The sequence below is a fragment of the Molossus molossus genome, unplaced genomic scaffold (genome assembly GCF_014108415.1).
Source record: "Molossus molossus isolate mMolMol1 unplaced genomic scaffold, mMolMol1.p scaffold_m16_p_15, whole genome shotgun sequence".
NCBI classification, from domain to species: Eukaryota; Metazoa; Chordata; class Mammalia; order Chiroptera; family Molossidae; genus Molossus; species Molossus molossus.
Window position 1 is genome coordinate 80,316,701 of NW_023425350.1, and position 16,903 is coordinate 80,333,603.

A 16,903-nucleotide genomic window follows, 5' to 3' on the forward strand; every position below is an offset into this window, starting at 1 on the left:
GAAAAGAGCTGAGTTCCAGTCCTGCTGTTTAGAAACTACAGCTTTAATGGCTGAGGCCTCTTCATTACATCCTGATGCCAACATGGCCCCATACAAAGCCCCTGCTGCCTGCCACTTGCTGGCTTAGTGCTTTCCCCTCGTTTCAGTGTTAGAAAAAGAGAAAAACAAGACACTAGAGTCTGCTCAGAATCTAAAGACAACTGGGTCAGCTGTCTCTGAGACAGGACTGGCAGGCTGGCTCCCTGCACCCCCGCGTTTCTCCCGTGGGCGGCACTCAGGGCCCTGCTCACTGCCCTGCACCCCTCAGTGAGAGAGGGTTTTCGTTTTAAAAACAAGCTACCAGAACATAAAACAAACAAAAACACTTCCCCCACCCCCTGACTCCGTGACACACGGGACTTGAGGCCAGAGACCTGAGCGAGACCCACCCAGACAGAGGTGCGGGAACCCTTCTTCTTCAAAGCAAAGGCCTTTTATTTTATACCTGTTGCATTTTCCATACAGGAACAAAAACACTGGTTTGTTTTGTTTTTTTACCAGTACATCACTTACTATAAATATACAGCTGCTTAGAACACAACCATTTTTCTAACACTGGCAATAAAAATCGTAATTCGCCAATTGGAAATATAGGTTTCTTTGCTTTTAAACAGAAACTACTTAATTCTTTCAGATATTGGTGGCTAGCCAAATTTTTCAAAGGAAAACATCTTCTCAACTTTTTTGTCAAGTAAAAACACATTAGAAGTAAGATGAAACAAAAGCTTTCCGATAGCCTGAAGCTGACTGCAAAGACGACCGTCTCGTTCAGTCCGTTAAAGCTCCGGAGGTGGTGGCAGGGGCAGCCGGCCGGAGCCTGGGGAGCGAGGGGCTCCAGCCCTCCGCCACCCTCAGTGACGCCCGCTGGCACTGCAGTGAGGAGCAGGGCAGGACAACGGGGACTCGGTTTATAAAGACAAACAAGCTGCTGGGACCCAGGGAGGGAGCAGACTCCTGGGAGGCCGGGAGGAAGGGTCCCACCTCCGCATGAAAGAGCCCACAATCACCAACATGGCAGCAAGCCTCCTACACGGGCACACAGACCACCCCCTCAGCCAGCTGGACAAAGGAAATAGAAGGTGAAAGGCAAACCAGGCTGCCCCCTAAAGTCCCCCCAGCGCCAGAGAACTCACATTCCAAGCCAATCAGCACAACACAAACAGGTCAAAAGAGGCAAAGGGTCTTACATACTTAATTTTACAACTTTCAGTTAACAGAGCAACCACGATGGGCTCACAGGGCTCTGAGGCCTTTCAGTTCACACCATGGAGCCCTCGAGAACCGAACGGGCACAAGCCACTGCCCCCATGAGCTTGTTCCTGACTCGCCCAAGTGCATGCTGGGAGTGGGAGGAGGCAGTCTGCACTAGGTACCATCATGGCATAGGGTCTGCAAGGAATATTTTTTTGGAAGAGGTCAATAGTTGGTGTCCAAAGTAAGGAAACGTTTTTAAAAGGTCCCGTAAGTGGTGAACTCTTATCTCTCGGTCCCTTGCCCACAGCCTGAGAAATGTCCCCAGAAGCGGTAAGATCGGAAGACCAACAGCCGGAGGCACAGGAAAGTTCGAGATGCTTCCCCTCCACGTCAGCTCTCTAACGTCAGCGAGGCTCCATGGAGGTCAGGGGAAACCCGGCAGGCCAGGGCTTCCCGCGTTTGTATTTGCAGCTCACCCCTTCAAGATGGTGCCTTTCCCTTTCATAATGAATGCAAGTGCACACCTGCCAGACACGCGTGCTCAGGATTTGCACTGGGGGCGGGAGGGCGGGGTTCCAGCCCCTGGAGCCGCCCTGCTCTGTGCATATCCTGGCCAGAGAGGCGCTGCTGCCGCTTCTTAGACACCACACAGGCTACTAAGATTCTTTAATTTTTAGGAATTATATTGGGTTCATAAGCCATTCAGCTCCACTGTATCACACTGCCAGAAAGAAGAACCATGGGTCATACTTGGTGTTTCCTCTTGTTATTTAAAAAAATTTTTTTTTATTTTGAGAGCAAATCCTGTTCCCATCTCTAGAGGCTGGTGCCTGGGCTGTCTCAGAAAGAACCAGACGAGAACAGTTTAATCCAAATCTGGCTGCGCCTCACTCTGTCCGGAAGAAATGACTGGCTGCACCCGGCCGGCGCCAGCACACCCCAGCCTCAGGACTCGAGTTCCCGCTGGCCCCCGAGAAGGGGAGGGTGTGAGGGAAGGCGCCAGCAGGTGGAGGCTGGCTTTCCACACTGGCGCTCTGGCCTAGTTACAGCTGCCCAGTGCACCCAGGGAAGGCATGGTCTCAGGCCAGCAGTGCCCACACCTGCTCCTCTCCTGCTCTCCCTCCCCGAGTGTCGTCGCCTGGGGTCTCAGGAAGCAACAGGACCCTGGTACACACCCTCTGGCTCTGGCGCAGGAAAAAGCACGTGGTAGGACACTCCAAAGAGGTGGCCTGTGTGGGGTCCTGGTCATTTCTAATGGCACTGAGGGCTCCCAGCCCAGCCTGGTGGGAAACCTTGACTTACGAGGCAAATTTTAAATGATTTTACAAGTAGCTTTTTTCATTTTATTCACATTTAAAATTTTTAAATGAAAGTGCAAAGTACTTTAAAAAATCAAAAGGAATATAAGGCGTATGTCAAAATTAAGTCACCACACTTCTCACTCCCGACCCCTGCCAAGGAGCGCGGCCTCTGCCGGCGCAGTCGCTTCCGCCCCAGCACCTGCACCTGTGCCTGGTGGCTCCCTTCCAGTCACGGGATGTGTTCTGCTTTAGACGCCCCTCCACGGACTTCGCCCAAATACGCTGCACTGTCCCATCCACTCCCAGTCTAGTCACGGCACACTTTCTGGTCAAATGAAAAGCCACATTCAAGGATAAGTCATGTACAAGTGACTTTTCTTTTAATTCTTTGAGGAGTTACTAATTGTCTTTTTTTTGGTTTGTTTTGACTGATTTTCTATGGACCTATTACAAAATCATCTGTAAAGTGTTTTGTATCACAATAAATCTTTCTTTTAAAAAAAATGTTTTGATTTCGAGAGAGAGAAGAAGGGAGAGGGAGAAGGAGAGGGAGAGAGAGAAACACTGATCAGCTGCCTCCTGCACACCCCCTCCTGGGGATCAAGTCTGCAAGCTGGGCATGTGCCCTGACCAGGAACCAAACCTGTGATCTCTCGGTGCCTGAGATGATGCTCAATCTACTGAGCCACACCGGTCAGGTCAAAGCTCCTTTCAATACGGTCCGATGAGTCAGGTGTCCTTTCTACATTCTTAGAGATTACCTTCTCACAGCCCCCTCTTCTGTGCCGGTCTGGACTGACTGCTCTCCGGGCACTTGTCCTGTCTACCCACGCTCCAGAAACCCTCTGACCCTCCTGCATGGCACCCCGTTTCCTGGAACCCTCTCAGCACACCCTCCAGAAACTTCCTGGGGATGAGAGAAGAGAAGGCAGAAGACTGTGGGACTTCGCATGTCAAAAATCTCCGCTCACACTGCACAGACAATGTGGCTGAGGGAAAGCAGTTTCCCTCAGTTTCAGAAGAACTTAAGCATACAAGCATAACCAATGGACACAGACAGCAATGCTGGGGGCGGGGGTGGGATGGGGAGGAGGATGTCAATGGGGGAAAAAAGAAATATCTGTAACAAAAATTAATTAAATAAAAATTTTGAAAAGCACGGCTCTGAACTCTTCCATTTCTGGTGCTGCTCCTGGAGGATCTGAGACCAGTCCAATTCTGGACATTCGGTCCAACACCACCCACACCTTACCCTGCCCACCGCAGCTCCTAGGTCCTCTTTTCATCCTGAATTTCCTAAAACTCATTCTGAACTTCAAGCGGATTTATTTGCCTTTCTTTCTCAGGTCTTTTTTTCATTCATTGTGCTGGGTATTCAGTAAGTCTTTCAATTCATAAAGTCGTATTTCTTAGTTCTGGAAATTTTCTTAAATTACTTCTGTGTGCTGTCTCTATAATATTCACTTCCTGAACCACTTGGACTGGTTCTGTTTTCCTTTTGTTATGGTTCCCATAAACTGATCTTTCTGCCCTTCCTTTGTATTTAAAGTCTCCATTTCCATCCACCCTCTAAAACTTTAGTTCCTTTGGGATTTGTGGGAAGGATGGACGTGCCGCGTCCTGCGGCTGGAAGGAGAAGCCAAGTGACCAGACGGCCAGGGCTCGGCCGATGGCCGACGGCCTCCTGCAGGAGAGCAGGCCCCGCAGCCAGACGGGCAACGGCAACGCTGGGCGGAGCACTCTGAAAGGAGAGGTCCCAGAGACAGGACGTGCCGGCAAGTCCTGAATATCGCATCGGCAGTGTTGGCTCAAGGACAGAAAGGGGAAAACAAGCAGGGAAGAGCCGGCCTGGCTCGGGGCCTGTGCGCACCTGCCGTCTCCTCTGAAAAGGGCAGGACGGGAGCCCAGGGAACTGAGCTCTTCCCACGTTTTGGTTTATTTTCAAAGAAAAGGATAAGTTCAAATGTCCGATGAAAACTTGATTTTGACTCCTGTCTGTACTGAAAAGGTCATCTGTACATGGTCAACACAAGGAACTGCTGCGGCCGGATTGGCCCCACGGGCTTCCGAGAAGGGGTGCAGCAAGCCAGACACACGAGTCTCGCTTTTACCAATAATTTGACCGTTCCCTGAGGTCAAAATGAAGGAGTATAAAGTAGGAGACAGAAAACTTAGTTAAACATGTAACAGGTTCAAACATATATCCCAAGAACAACAATTAATGTAGTAATCTTGACTCAGATACTGATAGGTTTTTCTCAAAGACAACATCTTGGCTAATATTTTTATTAAACTCGGACAAAGAATGAGAAAACATACTAACCAACTATGTGGATGTCATGAGTAAGGAGGAAGAGTTCATAGATACCAAACTGAGACTCAATTGAAAAAAACAAAAACAAAAAAAAGCACAAAACCATTAGAATAAAATGACAGTACAGTTAAATAGTCTTCATTTTGCTCAAAAAACAAACAAGCAAATAAGTGATATTAGAATGAGAGATAAAGCTGGCCTGTGAACAATTTTTATGGGGAAAAAAAAGTAGCCAGAGATGCCCTGGCCGGTTTGGCTCAGCGGTTAGAGCATTGGCTTGCGGTTCAGAGAGACCTGAGTTTGGTTCTCCCTGAGGGCATGTACCTTGGTTGCAGTTTGTCCCCGGCCCTGGTTGGGTCATGCAGGAGGCAGCCATTCGATGTGTCCCTTCCAGGTCAATGTTTCTCTCTCTCTCTCTCTCCCTCCCACTCTATCTGAACAAAAACTGGAGGAGTGTCCTCAGGTGAGGGTAAAAACAAATAACTAGAGACAAAGTTCTATATGAGCCAAAGCTGTGATGATATATCTGCATGTGAAACAATGCCCGGCTGGTGTGGCTCAGTGGTTGAGCATCAACCCAGGCACCAAGAGGTGGCTGGTTCAATTCCTGGTCAGGGCACATGCCTAGGTTGTGGGTTCAATCCCCAGAGGGGGACATGCAGGAGGCGGCCAACTGATGTTCTGCCTCATCGATGTTTCTCTCTCTCTCTCTTCCTTCCCCTTCCTCTCTAAAATCAATAAAGAAAACAAAATTTAAAAAAACCAAAATCTTTCTGATGAAGGGAGATCTTCACCAGTGGGCCTGCACCTGGACAGTGCCGCCAGGGTAAGCGAGACACAGCAGTGCCTGCAGGAGAGAGAGGTGGGGAGCCGTCCACATGCGAGGGGGTGGGCAGTGAGACCACAGGACTAATGTGGCTGGACCAGCTCAGCATCCTGGTTCCCCTGGAGCAGCTAAAAGCAACAGAAAATGGAAAACACAAACAAAAACCCCACTGTCGGCAAAACTGGGAGAGAGACTTGGAAACATTTGCGAGGTTCTCAAGACCTCCAGCTCACACAGGAACAGGGAGCAGGTGGCGGAGAGAACAAGGGGGGACGCACGGCGGCCACCTGGAAGAGCGCTAGAGGGGTGTGCACACGGACAGATTCCCTGAGGGCAGAAGCAGCAGCACTCCGGCCAGGAGGGCTCGCAAACGAGGGCGGCAGAAGTCCTGACCCCAGCGCGCCTGGCTCTGTGGCACTTTCGAAGAAAGGGTGTCTGCACTGTGCTTCCTCCACCTCAGCTTGGGGACCTTCTATTTACTTTGCCACTTACAGGTGGAAAGTTATCCTTTTCAGTTTTGTCACTTGCCTTATGAGTGAGGCTGACCACCTTCACCTACTTTGTCTGTTAAAAACAAATGAAACCTCTATTTCCCAAACAGTTCTCACTGAACCTTTACTGCCAGTAAATGGATACAAACCATTTAAAACTCAAATATTAGCAAATTAACATTCTGGGACCTGGAGTGTAGATACTGCGTAATTAGCCATGCCAATAAAAGGAGCTAGATCACCAACAGTCCAAACCACTGTGTTACATTCATGCAAGCACTGCTAGTCCAGGACCCAGCTCCCTCTTTCCTGGTCAAGAGTTGCAAAAAGGTGACTCTGAGTTTGAACTTGTACTGAGAAGCGGATGCTCAGGGCTGAGTGACAAGAGCAGCAGGTGCGGAGCCCTCATTCAGCACAGCCTTCCGTCTTAGCCTCTACTGAGCTGACAGCCAGTCAGTGCTGACCTGCAGCCTCCCGCCCTCCTGTGCAGAGGCTGCCTGAAGGCCGCTCCCCTGGCACCCAAGTTATGAACCCCAGGCTAACCTGTTTCATGTGCTAAAGGAAAGTATAGCCCAGGCTAGAAAGGACAGTACGAAATGCCACATGTTGTAGACCAACAACTAGGGCCTCAGAATTCAAGCGTCCTCAGAAGTTCAGATGATCAACACGGGACTTGAACAGCCTTGGAATTCACTCTGTTATTTCCAAAGAGTACTGGGAACAGTTTTAAAGACATTCCAAGCCTGTGCGAAGAAACCATAGAAAGTTATATAAATAGAAGCGCTGTCCCTCCTGCAGAGGAAGGTTCTGACCTACGTTTTCTTCCACAAACTCTAGATGAATATTCCGTTTCCTTGTCAGGCACTGGCTTTCTCAAGTAGGGGCAAATTATGAAGTTTTCAGAATTCAGGTTTTAAACACAGAAAACAAAACAAAGACTTCCCCCACAAAATGTACTCTTAAGTACTTTGGGTCACAGCGTGTGTGGTCATGACAGCCACAGACCAAGCCGTGTTGACCCCGTGTGCACATGCGCTGCGCTCTTCTCCCGGGTGAAGGGCGGAGGTGACGGTCAGACACGGAGTGCCAGGCCAGGAGGCACCATGACCGAGAAACCCGGGGCTGCGAGGTACGTGATACAAGCAGTCAGGGAAACAAAATCAGAAACCTCTTTTGAACCCCAGGTGAGATACAGGGAAACGCGTTTCTGGGAACTGAAAGCGCGCGCTGTGACCGCATCACCCGCGTTCACAGCGCCCCGAATTAATGAGCAGCAGGTCGTGCCCCAGCGTGGACTCAGCCACCACGTTCGCCCCTCGAGTCAGCGCAGCATCTGAGTTGTGCCGAGTTTTTCCTCCCTTACTCCTAAACGTACCTGAACTTAAGGCATTTGTAGAGAAATGCTTCTCACGTGAGAAACCCTGAGGTTTCAGACACATGTGTACCCACAGACCTGGCCCGAGGGGGTGGGCCGGCCAGGGAAGCCGGGAAGCAGCCTGGCCCGGCCAGCACCAGGCTCTCCTGGCCCCGCGCCGGCCTGTCCCCGGGCGCGAGCACTGCGGGGCAGTCCCCGGAGGTCTTCCGGGCCAGGACGCCCGGTCTGGGCCTGGGGGAGCAGGACGGCCCGGCGGCCCGCGGTGCTGGCACCGCCTCCGGAGCCGCGGCAGTGCCCTGTGAGGGCTCCAATGTGGGGAGAGAGAGAAAAGCAATGTGGACGTTTCTTTTTCTACCTCTTCTAGCCGCCGCCTCTGCTCCTTCTGCTGCTCAATCCGCTTCTGCCTCTCCGCCAGCAGCTGCCTTTTGTACTCTTCCTGCTCCCGGAGCTGCTGCTCTTGCAGCAGCTGCTGTCTCCGCAGAGCTTCGGAGCGCTCCTTGTTCTCCTGCTGCAGCCGCAAGAAGTCCCGGCGAAGGGTGGACTCCCCGGGCACATTGACGATGGAGCTGCAGGGGGAAGCGGGCTCTCAGGGGGCGGCTCACTGCCCTGCCCGCCCCCCGGAGGAGCCGAGCCCAGGGAGCCGTCTCCGGTCACCCTTTAGCCCGCTCCTCCGCTCCCAGGTTCAACTAACACACGCGTAGCCACGACTACACCGCCAGTTCAACAGCATTCATCTGCTTTCATCTGTGTCATAGATATCTTAAAACTCTGCCCTGAAAATACCTCCCCTTAGGATTCTCACATAACTCCAACTGTGAAGTTAAAAGCTGAACTCATCCCTGCCTGACCGCCTTCTTCCCCTCAGTGAAGGTAACTTCGTGCCTGGGTCTGCCAGGGAGGAAAGCTCAGGGCAGCCCAGGACGGCCTCTCCTCCACTGTTTCCATCTGGTCTGCCAAGTCTTAGGAGTATCCCTCCCACTTTGTTTCCTGGGGCAGCAGCTGAGCCCAGAGTCCCCAGAGTGAGCCCGACCGGCGAGCATCGCTCCGAGCCGGCCTCCCTTCTGCTCTTCCACAACACCCGGAGGAGTGTGGCAAATGATCTCCTTTCATTAGATGATGCTCCCATCCCAAAACAATTACATTGCTCATGAAATCAATTCAAATTACTCTAAAAGTTTTAGTCTCAAATGGACTCAAATCTCTGTAAGAAGAAAAAGACATTGCGGAGTTGTTTCAACAAATTCTCCTCTCTCTCCGTGTGCTCTGTTCAGGCTGCCCTTTCTGTCCCCCGGGGCCCACGGGTCCTTCACCCTTCCAGCCGCCTGGGTTCAGGTATAAGTTATGTGCAGTACAGCGTGAACTGGGCAAGAGGATCCAGAAGGAAATGCTTACAGAAATCTTTCAAAGACGAAAGAATGGGCAATGTCCAGGCCTTCCTCAGTAACTTAAGATCCCTCCCGCTACGCAGAGCTGCATGCGCGGCCCACGGGCGCTCACCTGGGCTCCCCCTGCTGCTCCGGCGCCTCCTCCTCCTCCTCCTCGCTGCCGCTGTACTCGTACTCCGTCTCATCTGTCAAAAGTCCGCGGGGTTCAGACCGGCGCTGCGGACACTGACCGCAGGAGGCCGGCAGCACACTCCGCGCGAGCGGGGACAGCTCCGGCCACAGCAGCGACCCAGACCTGGGCGCTCGGACGCCCCGCGGGAAGCTGCCGCCCAGGGGCGCACGCAGGGCGCACGCAGGGCGCACGCCGGGTGCTCCAAGGGCCACAGTGAAGAACAAGCCCAGGAGGGCCAGAAGTTCAGAGAATCCACTCTAATGCCAAACTTCAAAGGGAGGAGATTTAACTGCCCAAACTAAGGCAACTAACAGATTTATTTTTCGTCCTGGGGACCCCCCCCCCAAGTGCAGCAGAGTCTGCTGGGCTGACAAAAAGTGCACCGCAGTAGGTACTCATGACAGAAAAATCAAACCCGCATCCCCCCAGTTGGAGGGTGAACTTAGGAGACATGGATAAAACCACCCAGCACAGAGACAGGCCTGGCCCTCCACAGATCCAACCAACTTTCAACAGGAGTAACTTATTTTCACAAGTTTTGTGCCATTTTCCCAACAGTAAGAGTCCATTTTGTGGGACCCTAGACTCCAGGTCGTTTCTGGATTTCAGGGAGCAATTTCCTTCCACAGAGTAATCAAAACTAGAAAGGCTGAAGAGATTTATAAAACAAGGTCTCTTCACAAACAAAAATACATTTCAAACTTTTTTCAGAGACATAAGTTTAAATTAGTTTCTTGGTAACAAAAAGGAGACAGGACTGAAACGGGCTCAGTCCTGAACACAGCTGCAGACAGGCACTGCACACACACCAGATTCATCAGTTGACACAAGTGACATCAGTCCTCCGAGACCAGATAGCCGAAACCCCAGCGCAGGGCACTGAGCAGCAGGGCATGACCTGTCCTCAGAGACTGGGCGAATGAGCACCAGCTCATGGGTGGGACAGGAAAAACCTATTCTAGTTGGCATATATATATATATATTTAAGATGCAAATAAAAACAGGTTCAGTACCTTTCTCTCCCCTCTTCTTTCTGGTCCGGTCTATGTGGTCCTTAAGCTGGATTCTCACTTGCCTTTCGTTTGGCTGATCCCTTATGAAAGGGTGTTTCAAAAGCTGCTCTGTGGAGGGCCGCTGCATGTAGTTCTTCACCAGGCACCCTTCTATAAAACTAAAAAATTTCTTTGACCTACAAGAGGAAGAAAAAAAGATCATCAAATTTCTACCACAAAGAGCAAAGCTCCAAAATACCAGTAACTGATAAGCCTGAAAGCAAAGAAGAGCCCCAGGGTCATCACCAGGATGCTGGACTGGGAACACGCCTTCCAGGGGCTAGGGGGTGACCACATCACCCACAGTGTGCACAGTGTCACAGGGAGTCTGATTTCAGTGAACCGGGCTGCAATCTAATGCTGCTCATTAACGATTTACTCATAGAGGTGGAGACGGCCAGGGGTCAAAAGGAACGTTCCCTAAAATGAAGGCAGATGGAGGATAGAGAGCTAGAGCCTGGATGACAAGGACAAGGTAGACACGCGAGAGAAGGAGCCAAGGAAATGACCAACGCTGGGCTCTCGGACCTGTTACCGTGACATTTCCATCAGCCTCACACCGGTTTGCTGGTTAGATCTTTGTGCTAACACAGATTTGGAACAATAGTTCTGAAGGGGCAACGATTCTGTCACCAGCGTTTATCAGACCAGTCCCCGGATGTGTGCTGGGAGGTGTCTGGCTCATGATGACCATCCCTTGCCTGGGCCCAAACACTCTCACCACCGCCCCCTCTGAGACTCGGCTCAGGCGCCGTCCCATGGTCCGCCTTTCCTGGCTGCACTCAGCCCACACGCCCGGCGAGGGGCCTTTCCCGGGGCTTCCCGCACTTAACAGACTACCGAGTGTGTCTGTCTCCCTGCTGGTTTGAGGGGTACAGGTTGGACACTGGCTCCTACGGTCTAGCTCGTCAGCAACGCCCAACACTCAGTACAGCAGATTACAATCAATATGTAATAAATTTTTGTTGAATGAATGAGTTATTTAGTTTTTAAAAATGTCAATTAGAAAATTAGTTCAATTCTTTCCAATTATGCCACTGCTTTTAACAATCACTTCTGTTGTCCTGTACGTCCATTCAGACTTACTCGGTTTTCCAATTCAACAAATATCATGGATCGACAATTTACATTGTTTCTGCTAGGCTCTTTAAGAAGCACACACAGGGAATGAAGTGGGGTGATTTATGCACACACAGGAGCAGACGTATCATCACACTTGCAGGGGAAGGAAAGGGACCAGAGCTACAGGGGCCAGACAGCAAGGAAGAGACCTTTGCTGTCCCAGACCCGCGAGAACAGAGCCATCGTTCCCAGACGAAAGGAATCACGCAGACAAGAATAACGAATTGTTAGGAATAACGAATCAGTTCCTGATGCTGGAACGAAAGTGGAAAAGAACATAACAGGTTGGGGTCAGCTCAGAGAAGGGCCCCGGAGCCACTCAGGGAGCTTGCTGCTCTGTCTTGTGGTTAACGAGGGACATGAGGGTCCGCACAGCTGTGGTGGAGTGCCCGCCTGGCGCAGGCACCCCCACACCCCACTGCCCACTGAAAACACACATACCTGGGTCAGTCCTCAGACCTAACACACCAGCAGCTGTGAGGCTGGAGCCCTGATCTAAGATTCTAGAGAAGTGCTCATGTCCCAGGCCTACAGGCATCTGGGATCGACAGTCTACGATGGTCTTTGAAGCCAGCGGTCACCGTCTTCTGGTAAAGGCTCACTGACCGTCTTTTGGAAGCCACTCCTCCAGAAACAGAAGAAACTCCCATGTGGCAGACAGAAAGACCACAAGCACAAAGGAAGGAGGACCTGCTGTGTGTGACCATCTCGTCACTGTAGAAAACCTGGTGCCATGGGAACGGGATGAAAACCATTTCCTCAAGTTCAGCTGGCGGGGGCCTGGGTGAGCACAGGAAGAATCTGTCCTCATCTGCACCTGTCCCTTTGCAACACTGTGTCATGTGTGTCATGTATACAATGCTCACTCTCACAAGGCAAGTAATGAACATACCGTCAGGGTCCAGCTGACAAGACCCATACACTGAGGCACCCTGAAGACAGAGCTAAACTCGCCCCAATAAAATCTGACAGAGAAAAAGAAAGGGAACAGTGAGCACCACTAGGTTAGCATGAGCCGGAACCCATGTGACCCCAGCCCCGCGACTTCTTCTTGGTGATGTCCACAATATGCATTTGATCTCCCTCCTGTAGGCCGCCTACGATGTCCAGTTACCCTATGTAACACAGGAGACCATTGGGGCTAAAATCTTCACAACTGGACAGCCTTAAAAAGTCTCTCTAGAACCCGGCAACCCGGCCTTATGGAGCTGGATGTGGTTAAAGACAGCACAGACAGGCTGAGGGAAGGCTTCCTGCAAACCGGGGCAGAGGACGGCGAGCTGTGTGGGACAAAGGGCAGCGCGGACCAGGGACAGTGTGAAAGAACGGAGTGGCGATGCGTGTGCAGACACCCCGACAGGAGAGCAAGGTGACCGGCCAGGAAGTAATGCGTTCCCAGCAACAGCTCAGAGACCAAATGCAGAACAAACGCTTACCACTGAGACCTGCACACCTCAGGGAGCAAGCACCTACGAGGAGACAACACTAACTGGAAACAGTTCCAGAAAGGAACAAAGCTGAACAAGTCCACGGCGGGCAGGCATGCGTAAGACGGGAGCAGAAGACAGCAGACAGACCAGGGAGCGAGGGCCACGCGCACAAGGAGCTTGAGCAAACAGGAACTGAGACGACAGGACACACAGGTCAAGAGACAGAAACACAGCGCTGCCTGTCCCTGGGCGGCTCTGACGCTGCCTCCCCGCCCCCCCCCCACGGCCAGCCATGAAGGCCATCACTGCCCCCTCCAGACTCAGATGTTCGTGTAGCAAACAAATGAGAGCTGCAGGGAGAGGCAGTGCCGCCCAGAGGGGCCCCTCCTCCAGTGGGTTCGGGGATGGAGACAGAAACAGCTAACAGTCAACGTTTCGCAACAGTAACAGTAAATGCCGCCATGAATTTTAACATCCTGTCTCACCTGAGGAACTGTAAGTCAGTACAGCTTTGCTTCTTAATGCAAAAATGTTCAGAAATATATTACATTTGAAAGTGTGGTGAAATATTAACAATGGAACATTTTTTTCACCATGTACAATGGTGTTTCATATGGCCACTTGTCACTATTTTGTAATACAGAGAATCTATCAAGGAAAATAAAATAAAACAAAAAATCAATACACTTTTTAACTGGTGTCTTGGGAACTGGCCCATGTTCTTTGAGAATAAGAAGGCCAGAATTTTGACTTGAAGTAAAACTAGAAAGGAACATTTTTTTAAAAAGAAAACAACAACAACAGAAAACCATTTGTAGCTTACCATTTTTTTGACTTCAGCCGGGGAGGAGGGTTTCTGGGAATGAGAAACAGTGCTCTCATTGGGTGCATGTCACAGAGAGCTGGGGAGAGACGGGCGAGTCAGTACGGCACTCCAGGGCTGCTCACATGCCAGCGCTCTGTCCCATCCGACCACTGCTTTATGCCACGCAGTCTAGACATCTAGTTACGAGCCCCAGGGCAAACCCAAAGTCCCCATTGAAACACAGCAAAATATGAGGACCAGCACAGCAAGAAGAATATACAATTTCAAAAAGACACTGAAAAGTTTTCACGAATCAAAGATAACATCTTAAGTTTCTAAATCATCTGTAAGATTACAATAAAAATAATTTTAATTCATAGGGCTATTGTGAGGATTACATCAGACTGCCTGCCACGGCCTCGCACGGCGCTGCACCAGGCGCACGGGCCGCTGCGGCTGCTGGGCACCGCGCTGTCAGCCAGGCACTGCTGAGCCGGACCGGCCTGCTCGCTCTCTCCCAGGAGAGGCGGGTCAGGTGCACAGTGCCACCCACAGCGGCACGTGCACTTTCGTGTGTGTATTTACCTTCACAAGAATCTGACAAGGCAGCTGGAAAATAGGGGCCAAAATAAAGATAATACTATTGCCACATGAAAGAAAACTACGACAATGTCTCAGTTCCTCAGACGGAAACACGAGGGGACGTGGTACTCGAGACAGATATCCGCTTCTGTATTGCAAACTAATTCCTAGCTGTTGGCAATTTTTTTCATTCATTCAACAAAAATTTACTCAGCAACAACTATGTACCAGACAGTGATACATTCTTTGTGTATACCTTTTTATTAGGTGAACAGCCAAAAATGCTCTTTTTCTTTCCTGTTCTCTGCAAATCTACCATATCCCTGATCAAAAATCAGTTTTATGAAATTGTCACTGATTTAATTCAAAGCAGAAGAAAATTTCATAGGTAATACCAAAAAAAGTTATTCTATAGATAAAAAGTTTTGCCTCTATTTGTAAAATTTCACGTTAGGACTAGTTTCACTGAACATTAAGCTCAAATTTTAAAAAGCAGAATTATTGCCTGTTATCTGATGTCACCATCATTTCAGGTCACACACCCAGATACAATTTAAATCAAGTATAATGTAGCCTACAGACCCCAGGGAGCCCTCCAAAATGAACAGTGTACACCAAGGGTTCCTTGTACATCTAAAGCTTCACTATACTTATGACTCCTTCACCTAATTGCCCCACCAGGAATGGCTTTACCCATGAAGCGGTTCTTCATAAAGTCTTGAAGTGAGGTTTAAGTTATATGTAACAACTGGGCTGGAAAGAGCGTTACTTACGGGGAGCACCTTCTGCCATCTCGATGGCTGTGATGCCACAAGACCAAAGGTCGCTCTGCAAAAACAGAATAGTATGTTATGGGTGGCATATCAGATAGGAGGCCACTCACTCAACAGTCCTGGTTATTCACACAAATGACATAAATGCATTCTCTGGTGTGTAATCGGAAAAGAGGTTGCCAGGAAATTAAAAGCACAAACACGTTTGTAAGAATACCTTTCAAATGAATACAATAAAGATAAAATTGATTTGTTAATTAGAACCACTCATATCTACAGACGAACTAGAGATGGTCCATATGGGAGCTTCTTTCTACTTGCTCTGATATTCTTCTGTTTTCTGTATTTCTTCATTTCTTCATAAGCATTCAATAATTCAAACGCCTGGCCCCAATATGTTTATTTTTATGTTTTATGTTAACATCTCAAACTTAAAGATGTTAAAAGTTTAAAAGCTGGAGGGCTCCCCTCATGAGAGGCCCACAGCTGTTGATGGAATCTACCCCCGCTCACTAATTTGAGTTACAATGCTGAATCCTGTTACCCTGCTCTCAGACTTGGTGAGGAGTGGGCACTAAGCCAAGTGCCTTTCTATGAGCGGAATCTTTTCTTAGTTTTAAAAGTTGAGTCTTAACTCTATTCCTCACTCAAATATATGTTCCATAAGAAAAAGCATTTCTGTCTGTGTTATCCACCTGTGTCTTGGGATTGTGGCTCGTGATGAATGAATAAAGGTTTATCAGCCAGTTTCATAAGTCCAAACAGGAGTTTTTACAGTAGACAGTGGGTAACTGCTATCATTAGCATTCTTCTGTTTATACGCTATTTCCTAACACAGGAATCACTTAGAGCTGTTCAGTTTAAGGGTTTTCAAAGAACCTGTAATTATTTAGAGTTCAAACACATATGTTTGATTACAAGATCAGGAAAGGCCCACAGATTTCTCCTTGTTTTCACGGAGTTTTTATACTCCAAATATGGAAGGGGGGGTGCACCAGCTCAACCCCTTGACTAGCCTCAGCAGCAGCAGGACAGCAGGCGCTCCACGCCCCCTGGTGTGATGCACCAGGAACTGTACCTCTCTGCTGAGGCGATCTTATTTAAATGTAGGGTCTGACTACAAATTTTATATTTAAAAATTATTTTTAATTTACCTGTGTATGACGATATTTTGGGTATGTTTGAAAATGTTTGCAAATTTTGGAGATACAGATGATGTATTACAGAGTAAAAAGTCATAAAGTCTAGAATCTATTTTAAAATACTTCAGCAAATAAAAAATAAAATAGCCCTGGCCGGTTTGGCAGAGTGGTTAGAGCATTGGCCCACAAACTGAAGGGTCTTGGGTTCAATTCCTGGTCAAAGGCATGTACCTGGGTTGCAGGTTCGAACCCCAGTCCCAGTCAGGGTTGTATGGGAGGCAACCAATCCATGTGTCTCTATCACATCAATGTTTCTCTCTCTCTCTCCTCTCTCTCTCTCTCTCTCTCTCTCTCTCTCTCTCTCTCTCTCACTCTTCCCTCACCACCCTTCCATTCTCTCTAAAAATCAATGGAAAAATATCCTCAGGTGAGGATTAAAAAAAAATTAAATAAATAAATAAAATAGAAAATAAAATAAAATTCCTCTGCACCATAGGCTTGAACTGAGTTTTGTTAATTGGGTATTTATAATAAATACTGCAGTACACTGGACAGTGTTATGATATGAACTCAATTTTGAATATCATTAACAGGTACATTAACCACTCTGACTCATTTAATAAGGCAAAGGAACTTTAAACGTTTGGGTTAACATGCAACCTGAGTCTGATAATCAAATATGGGTTCTACATTAGGATCAAAAAAGTGCATTACTGATGTAAGTCCCTAGAGGTCACTCTAATAATGTAAATATATTCACATACCAAATCAAAGCAGTAAAGCTCTTTAACAATACTCTGAAATTTCAAGCTACTGCAATATATTCAGACAGTATTTTATAAAAACAAGTACCTGATTAGAATACATTCTTCAAGATGAGGAGGACAGCAAACAGGGCAG

General features: G+C 48.9%; 1 protein-coding gene across 1 annotated transcript in view; it reads right to left on the minus strand.

The window, feature by feature from the left end:
• MAP4K4 (mitogen-activated protein kinase kinase kinase kinase 4) overlaps nt 1-16,903 on the minus strand; it is a 180,378-nt gene that overhangs the window by 41,200 nt on the left and 122,275 nt on the right. Inside the window, 5 exon segments of the mRNA XM_036262518.1 lie at nt 7,896-8,106; nt 9,038-9,110; nt 10,111-10,286; nt 13,525-13,603; nt 14,862-14,916. Coding sequence (XP_036118411.1) covers nt 7,896-8,106; nt 9,038-9,110; nt 10,111-10,286; nt 13,525-13,603; nt 14,862-14,916 — 594 coding nt within the window.